Source organism: Anas platyrhynchos, chromosome 37 (genome assembly GCF_047663525.1).
Source record: "Anas platyrhynchos isolate ZD024472 breed Pekin duck chromosome 37, IASCAAS_PekinDuck_T2T, whole genome shotgun sequence".
Lineage (NCBI taxonomy): Eukaryota > Metazoa > Chordata > Aves > Anseriformes > Anatidae > Anas > Anas platyrhynchos.
The window spans coordinates 4,631,445-4,640,000 of NC_092625.1; the positions used below are offsets into that span (position 1 = coordinate 4,631,445).

An 8,556-nucleotide genomic window follows, 5' to 3' on the forward strand; every position below is an offset into this window, starting at 1 on the left:
AGATCCCCAGGCATCCCCTGCAGAGCATGCCAGCCCCACTCGACTCTTCCCCAGGCCAGGAGGAGCAGGAGGGACAAAGGAATCCATTGAAAGCTGCTGCTCAGCAATGTCCCAAATGCAGCCACCAGTCCTTCCCCACCTGCGCACCACAGGTCAAGTGGGGCACCTTCACAAGCTGGTTCCCTCACCACCTGCCTCCATCCCTTGGGAGGATTCACACACTCCAGGAATCTCCTGGACTCTTTCCTCTCGCTATTGTGCTTCCCCATGAGAGCAAGGGCTAGCAATCGTGACCCTGCTCCTAGCTGCTTGTAGGCTGTCTCATCTCCCTCTTCGTCCTGGTTGCGTGCTCTACAACAGGCTCCCACCTTCTGTCAGCCTTACTGCCCTTTCCCCTGACTCTTCCTCAGGGACACTCAACCCTTTCAGCGGCACTGCCCAGCTCCAGGCTGGGAGGCCATTCCCTGACACCACAGGCTACCCCGTCTCCTCTCCCTCGTTCCTATGGCTGCATTGCTCCTCCGCCCCGAAGCATTTCCCTGGAGCAGGACAAGGCACGGGGGCCTCTGCCGCTGTCCCCCCAGCCCCAGCACACCCCCCACTGCCCTCACTCACCGCTGAGGATTTCATTCAGCTTCTCCTCGCTCTGGTCCTTGCAGTAGCGCGCAGCAAGACCTAGACACAGAGATCCCATCAGAGCCCCGCTCCCCAGCACGCTCCCAGCAGCACAGCCCCTGGCCTGGCCAGCCAGGCTGTGCCCCCTCTTGCACCCTGGAGCAAGGGCCCAGTCGGGGGGCTCTGGGGGCAACAGGGCTGTGCCTCACTGCCAGGGCAGTGCCTGGGGCTGCCAAAGGCTGCCCCAAGAGGGACCCAGGGGCTGGGCTCACCAATGAATCTGACGGCCTCAAGTCGCAAAAGGGTCTGAGTGGCCTTCAGGTAGGGCTGGCTCTGCTGCAGGTATTCTTCTACTCTGCCTCTGTCCTGCTGCAGCTGGAGAGAGAGAGAACGCAGGGTCACGGGGCTTGCACACCCTCTCCAGGGTCTCCTCCAGCATCCTGGGGGCAGGGAGGGCAGAGGGGCCTCCAGAAGAGCCCCCTGGGGCTCTGTGCTGGCAGGAAGGGAGCGAGGATGCGGCTGCAGGCAGCGGGCTCTGGCCGGGCGCGTTTGCCCAGCTGGGGCAAACCAAGTTGGGTCCTTACCAAGCACTCCCCGATCCTCCCCGTCTGTTCTGTCTGGGCCAAGCGCTTGAGCTCCTTGCATCGCAGAAACTCTGCAGCCACGGCGAGAGCTTCCCCAGAGGCCTGCGGAGCAGCAGAGGTTGGGAGGTAGCAGCACAGCCTTGGGAAGGAGACCCTCTGTCCCCTCCTTTTGGCAGGGCTGCGAGCCTTTCCCAGCGCGTTATGGGAGGCTGTGGTGGGGGGCAGCGTGCACTGGGTTCAGTGAACAAGGCAAGGCCACGGGACAGCCACCATCGGAGGCAGCTCATGCTGCCGGCCAGAGATCCCCCAGAGCAACCCTGTGGCATCAGCACACCCTTGCCCACATAACTGCTCAGCTCTGAGATCTGTACCTTTGCTACGCTCTCACTCTGGTCTCTCATATGAACGTAGAGTGGGAGAAGGCTCCTGTGAACTGTCCTCTTCATTTCCTTCTTCCTTTGCCGCAGCACAGCCTCCACCACGGCTTGGAAGAGGCAGATGGAGTGCTCCCGCACCTGGCTGGATGCCTGGCAGGGAGGAGGACAGGAGGAATTTCAGCATTAGCGTGGCCGATGTGAAGGGAGCTCCCAGCACTGTGAGATGCTTCAGCGCTGGATCCTTCCCAGAGGAGCTGCTCAGGGGCAGCTGCAAGGCCTGGTGCCCATGAAGGGCAACGCAATCGGTTGCCATCGCAGGCTGCCCGCCAGCCACCCCACTTTCGCCACCAGCCGCACCAGCCATGCCCAAGCAGAGCTCCCCAGCGCCTGTGCTGACGAGGAGACTGGGAAGGCCCTGCCTGAGTGCTGCCCACAGGGCCGGGCTGAAGGGCAGCCCTCGTTACAGGGGGCCCAGCTGAGGGCTCGGGCTCCCGCAGCACACTTACGTGGTCAAAGAGTGGCAGGAGCTTCTCAGCCAGCTGCAGAGCCGGGCCACTGGCCTTCCTCCTCTCCACATGAGCCATCACGTTTTTCAGCACAAGCAGGGCCTTCAGCACCACATATGTGTTGGTGTCCTGCAGAGCCTCCAGGATGTCTGGCAGCACGACCTGAATTTTCCTTGCCTGTAGGAAAGACACCATTTCCCTTCCGTGAGGCAGTGAGAGACCACCCTGGGCAAAGGGCTCTGGTTCCTGAGCACCAGCCTCCTGCCTTGCTTCCTGGCAGCGGGGAGGGACGGGAGGGCAGAAGAGCAAAGCCCCAGGCTGCCAACATGGCTTTGCTTGACGATGGCCCGCTCACCTTCTCAGGGCTCTCTGACACGGTGCAGAGCCCTTTCAGAACCATCAAGCGCATCTCTGGTCTTGGGTGCCTCAGGTAGCTCTGGAGGTGCACCGGGTTACCAAACTCATAACTTTCATTCTGGGCCAGCATCTGCAAGAAAGAGCAGTGAGAGCCTGGCAGGGCCTGCAGGGCTCCCTGCAGCCTCTTCTTCTCCCACCTTTGGGCAGGGATGGGGCAGCGCCAGCTGGCACCAAAGAGGCACCAGGTGCGGGGAGCTACGGGGGCTTGCCAGCCCCAGGGACCATGTGTCCGTACGTCCTGCGGGAGCTGGCAGTTTGGGGGTAGATGGGCACAGGGCTGTGCCTGTGTGCCTGAAGGGGCACACGTAGCCCTGCTGGGAGCAAGGTTTCATCTGGGAACTCACAGCCAAGCGACGGATGCAGGTGTCTTCGGTGACTGCGGTGCACCAGTAGCGCAACTGCAAGAAGCCCATCATGAAGTTTAAACCCAATTCAAGGTCTTCGGCATGGCCAGGATCACCTCCCACATGGCCAGGTCAGTGCTGCAAGCCCAGAATCCTCTGTCAGTGAGGCTGCCTCAGCCGCAGGGCCACAAACTGGGCCAGCCCCAGAGGACCCAGGCTGTCCTGCAGCCCCTGTGACTTGGGGAGCACTGAGGGCCCAGCCTGGGCAGGCAGGAGGGGGCTGAGCTGGTGTTCCCTGGGGGCAGGGGGACTCTGGGCTGCCTTGGACAGCTGGGCTGCTGCAGCCCTGGCTGGCCCAGTAGGGCTGGAACACATTGGTGGGAAGGAGGGCTGTGCTCCTTGGGGATGTCCTGCCCTTTGCCATTGGTGTGGCAAGCAGAGAGTCTCCAGGTGCATCTCCCGACGCGGAACAAGCCCTCAAGGATGTTAAGGCCAGGACCTGTCACGTGGCGGAGAGAACTGCAGCAGGTTCATGACTTCTCTCCAGGGCATGTTTTTGGTCAGCCTGAGAAGCAGGGAGTCCAGGCACTGCCGCGCCGATGCCGTGTGGATGCTGCCCAGGTTTCTCCTGATGCACTCCACGATCGTTGGCACCTTGGGGGACAAAGTGGGAATGGTGTTGCCAGCAGACCGCAGCCATTGCCACAGCTGCCACTCAAACTTTGGCCCCTTCCATTGCTCTCTGCTGGCTTCAGGTGGCTTCTGGAGCCCAAGAGACCCCGATGTGCGAGGGAGGCAGGGAGGGAGGCAGGGAAGGAGAGAGGAACCACGCCTGGAAGAGCTCAAGGGCAGGGCCATGGCCACAGGCCACTTACATCTTTCAGCCAGTAGTCAGGGACCTCCAAGGCTGCGTCCAGCACGCTGCAGGCCCTCTTCTTGTCATGGATGCTGGAGTCTTGTAAAGCTTCCAGGGCTGTGAGGATGATGTCCAGCCTCTCAGCAGGGAAGAGGTATCCTCCAAACCCCTGTGGGAAGAAGGAGGAGCGAAGACATGCCTCACTGAGTGTCCCAAGGGTGCTGCTTAGCTGAGCAGCAAGGGCAGCTCCGGAGAGAGGGCCCTCGGGGGAAGGGGTGAGGATGGGGCATATGGGGCCAGAGTGCTGGCCCTGCAGGTAACCAGGGCTTGCTGGTGGCCAGGAGGGCTGGAGCTGCTGCCGGGACACAGGGGAGCAGCCTTCGCATAGCCCCAGCCTGGGGACAAGAGGAACCCTCTCAGCAGGGCGAGTGAGGCCGTGCCAGCCCCACCGGTTCTGGACCCCTTTGCTCACACGAGATGCCTGCTGATGCTGCAGACAAGATCCCCAGCAAGGCCAGAGCTCATTACCTTGGCAATCTCACAGGGAACTGATGTTATAGAATATGGAAATCTTTTATCCTTCGATATCACGCAGTGCAGCCAATAATTTTTCATGTCCTTTGTCTGTGTGCTTTCTAAACAGGGATAAACACCAAAGAGTCAGTAGGGAAGAGCATCTTTGCCAACAAGCTTGCCAAATGGTGAAAAGCACTTTCACTAGGAATGGCTGAGGAGGGAGGCTCAGACCCACGGCGAGGAGAGTGGTGGGCAGGGATGTAAAGCACAAGGTGAGGAGTGCTGGGAGCAAGAGGGACCTCAGGGATGATGCAGAAGGAGGAGAAGCAATGGCGTTGGGTGCCGTGGGGGTAGCAGCGTGTCACAGACCCCCTTCTGCTCGGGGTCAGGATGTGCAGGAAGCCCCCTGACACCTGCCTTTAAGACGGCAGGGAGCAAACAGTCAGGGAGCATTCTGGAGGGCGTCACCATCCCTGGTGATGCACGGCTGGCTCTGCTGTTCACTCCTCGGGTGTGGGTAGTTAGGGTCTGGCGGCCGGAAGATGTCGTGCTGTACGGAAAGGTGGAGCCCCTCCCTTGGTGGACAGTAGCGTGTGGCCTGTGATGTAAGCAAGCGGAAGTGACGCTATGGGCCTCGGGTATATAAGCCCATGTGACTCGACAATAAACGCCATTTGCCATCCACCACATTGGTGTCTGTGAGCCGATGGACCGAGCGGCCTGGGGTTGGCCGCCGTGCCGTTCCTGAACCAGGTCGCCACTGCCCCCTGAAGGCAACAAGTGGTGCCGAAACCCGGGAAAACTCCTGGATTCGGGTGAACGGCGGCCGGAGCGGCGGGACCAGCCCGGCGGGGAGGAAGCTCCCGGACCAACAAGGAAGATGGAAACCCTTGTGAAGGTCGTATCAAAGTTGTGGAAGCTATGGGGTGGCTCAGCTGAGGAAGCCAGGGGTGCCGGTGGGGAACCAGAGCCTGGGGAAATCTGGGAGAGACCACGGCCATGTGCGCCCCAGTACGGTGCTGAACTAGAAGACGAAGAATTGGGTGAAGAAGCCTCCGGCGGGAACGGGGATGAAGCGTTAGGTTTTACTAACAAGTGGAAACGCGAAAAAGAGAACGGTTGCGGGGACGACCGGGGAGGAGGTAGAAGCGTGAGAGAGGAGCAGAGAGCCGATCGGAACGGCTATCCGAAAACACGCTCCTGTGGTGCAAACGCCTCGCTGAGCAGGCGGCGGGGCGAGCCACGAGGCAGGGAGCGGCCCGCCCGCAGCGGTGGGGGGCGGGGCCGGAACTCGATGGGAGGGTACCGGAACTCGGAGGTGAGCAGTCAGTCAAGCTCTGACTCCGGATCAGATACCAATTCAAATTCGGAGGAGGAAATGGGGACAGATAGCAAAAATATCCCCATCCGAAATAAAGCTGCACCGCGAGGCAGAGAAATTCCTCTCACAGATTGGAGGAAAATTAAGATTGCGTGCACCATCTTGGCTCTATCGGCCATGCTAGCGTTCCCGGTCTGGGTGACAGACGGGGGGCAGAGGGTTCACTCACCAACAAACCCTAAGGATGTACAAGCGATTGTTAAAGCTATTGTGGATAAAGGACTTCATTCTGCAATGGTCTCCACCCTCATAGATGGTGTTTTCAGGGGAGGCGACATGCTCCCGTTTGATATCAAACAAACTTGTAGACTGATCTTTGACGGGGGTGGGATGATCATTTTTAAACGAGAATGGGGGGACAATTGTAAGAGACAACTGGCCCAAGTAACTGGGACGGATCACACACTGTATGGCTCTAGCCTGCAGCGGCGAATGGGTACGGACCCAACAGTGATCACCCCCCAGGCGCAAGTCCAGGGCCTGAGGGCCCACGAAGGTATGGCAACTCGTGCGGCCAGAGAAGCTCCAAACAGCCAACGCCCCAACTTCAGAACAAAACTAATGAAAACTGAGTTTCTGTTCACAGGAACGGATCATCGGGCACCCCTGTAATCTGTATACCCCGGCGATATGAGAAGACAATAAGTCAGCAAGCGTCCTGTTTAAGCCTGAGAGTTCCACACTGGCAGAATCCAGACACCAGCGAAGCGGCCTCCTTGGGTGGGGGGCTGCAATGCGTTTGTGTGATCTTATCTTTGGACCTTGTATACTAAATATGCTTGTGTTGTTTGTTAAAAGTTGGTTAGAGAAAGTTAACATTATGTTGGTAGAACACCAACAACTACTTTAAGAGTGTATTTACTCAGGGTTACCAGTTACCTCTTAGTTTTCTCCTGGTTATTGTGCCTTTTGTTTTTTAGTTAAGTTATGATGTCTACATCTTAAGATTGTTATATTTTAGCTAATTTGGTTGTGCATAGGGAGGGGGGAGATGTGGGTAGTTAGGGTCTGGTGGCCGGAAGATGTCGCGCTGTACGGAAAGGTGGAGCCCCTCCCTTGATGGACAGTAGCGTGTGGCCTGTGATGTAAGCAAGCGGAAGTGACGCTATGGGCCTCGGGTATATAAGCCCATGTGACTCGACAATAAACGCCATTTGCCATCCACCACATTGGTGTCTGTGAGCCGATGGACCGAGCGGCCTGGGGTTGGCCGCCGTGCCGTTCCTGAACCAGGTCGCCACTGCCCCCTGAAGGCAACACTCGGGGAAGATGCGGTTTGGGAAGTGCTCATCGATCGATGGCTTAGACTGGGGGACACCACAAAACAGCGTGGTAGGTGATCTGGGGAGGGTTGGGAAGGACAGCAGCAGAGAACTGCTCCTGGACGGCAGGTGCTCCTGGACGTCTAGCTTCTGCAGAAAACGATAGCCAGAATGCTGCGGGAAGCTGCTGTGAGGAGCAGAGGAGGCCAGGGAACCTGGCAGAATTCCGTGGGCAGCTTCCACCAAGCACAAAAGTAATCCTTCACAATACTCAGGGAGAACAGGCAGACAAACCAGCAGATATCTGTGTGCAGATGGACATTACCCACCACACCTTCTTACCTCTTCCTTCTCTGACGACTGTGTACATGCGATGAAGACTTTCCAAAGCTGAGTGTCTCATGGAATCATCGCCACTGCTGAAAAGCAAGAGGTGGCCCAGCAGCTTGCCCAGGATGGGGATGCGCAGGTTGAAATCTGTGGGCTCATCGTTGCCATAGTTTTCAAAGTTCCCTAAGATCTGTTTGAGGAAGGGAGGAGAGACAAAGGGCTTAGTGGAGGCAGAGCCAGCCCCTGAGAGAGCACGGCCTGGGGAGGGAAGAGCAGGGGCAAAGGAGGGACAAAGACCCTCGATTCACAGTGCTGAGGCACTCACGTGCGTTGAGGGTTGCCTCGTAGGCACCCTTGCATGGCAGGATGCTCTGGGATGCAGGAAAGGGTGGAAAATTCCTTGTGCCTTACCTTGATCACCAAATACCAGCGGATGAAAGTAATCAGCCTCTCAATCACCTTCACAGCGCTCTCACGCACAGCTGAGTTTTCGGAGACAGCAAAGTCCAGCATCACCTGCGAGGAGAGAAGTTGCTGGGGGTTGACAGTGGTCTGCAAATGTGACCTGAGAGGATTCTTTGGAAATTCTTTGCAAATGCCAAACCTTCAACATATTCTGCATCTGTATGTTGAAACTGGCGATGGGACAGTTGAGTACGAAGCCCTCCAGGGTTTCGTACTCAACCTTACCCTATACCTAACCCTAACCTTAACCTAACCCTAGGGTTAGGGTTAGGGTTAGGGTTAGAATTAGGGTTCGGTTTAGGGTTAGGGTTAGGGTTAGGGTTAGGGTTAGGGTTAGGGTTAGATCCGTTAGGGTTAGGGTTAGGGTTAGGGTTTGGGTTAGGGTTAGGGTTAGGGTTAGGGTTAGGGTTAGGGTTAGGGTTAGGGTTAGGTTTTGGGTTAGTGTTAGGGTTAGGGTTAGAGGGTTAGGCTTAGGGTTAGGGGTAGGGTTAGGGTTAGGGTCAGGGTCAGAGTCAGAGTCAGGGTAAGCGTAGTGAGATCCTCTCCTGAGCCTATGTTATTTTCCAAAGATTGATTCACGCTTTTAAGGTTTCAGGGGTAGGGCACTAGGGTTGGGTTTCAGGGTAAGTATTCTCAGGGTTTATGTTTAGGATTTTAAGTTGTTTAGGTTTGGATTTTTAACGGTTAGTATTTTAGGGATTTGGGGGTTAAGGTTTTAAGTTTTTCAGGGTTAGTGTGTTAGGGTTTTAGAGTTTATGGGTTGTAGTGTTGAAAGGTTTTTTAGGGTTAGGGTCTTAGGGTTTTCTTTTTGGTCAATTATTTAGGGTTAGGGTTTTAAAATTTTATTTTTATTTATTTATTTATTTATTTTTTCAGGTTAGGTTCTCCAGGGTTAGGGTTTTG

At 56.8% G+C, this 8,556-nt stretch overlaps 1 protein-coding gene across 1 annotated transcript; it reads right to left on the minus strand.

Annotated features, from left to right (window-relative positions):
- Positions 1-3,685: 3,685 nt before the first annotated feature.
- Positions 3,686-7,732, minus strand: LOC119714710 (maestro heat-like repeat-containing protein family member 7). Its single transcript, XM_072032226.1, has 4 exons — positions 7,600-7,732; positions 7,201-7,378; positions 4,228-4,334; positions 3,686-3,868 (listed from the first exon to the last, which is right to left on the minus strand). Exons 1-4 carry the CDS (start codon positions 7,699-7,701, stop codon positions 3,686-3,688), a joined length of 570 nt encoding a protein of 189 aa, XP_071888327.1. The 5' UTR covers positions 7,702-7,732.
- Positions 7,733-8,556: the final 824 nt, after the last annotated feature.

What these genes read in the sequence shown, in the direction of transcription:
- LOC119714710 (XM_072032226.1), bottom strand. Translation starts at nt 7,701, where the DNA reads ATGCTGGACTTTGCTGTCTCCGAAAACTCAGCTGTGCGTGAGAGCGCT. An exon ending in GCTGGTATTTGGTGATCAAG is followed by an intron (nt 7,379 to 7,599) that starts GTAAGGCACAAG and finishes TTCCTCAAACAG; the next exon opens with ATCTTAGGGAACTTTGAAAA. An exon ending in AGTCGTCAGAGAAGGAAGAG is followed by an intron (nt 4,335 to 7,200) that starts GTAAGAAGGTGT and finishes ATCCCTGTTTAG; the next exon opens with AAAGCACACAGACAAAGGAC.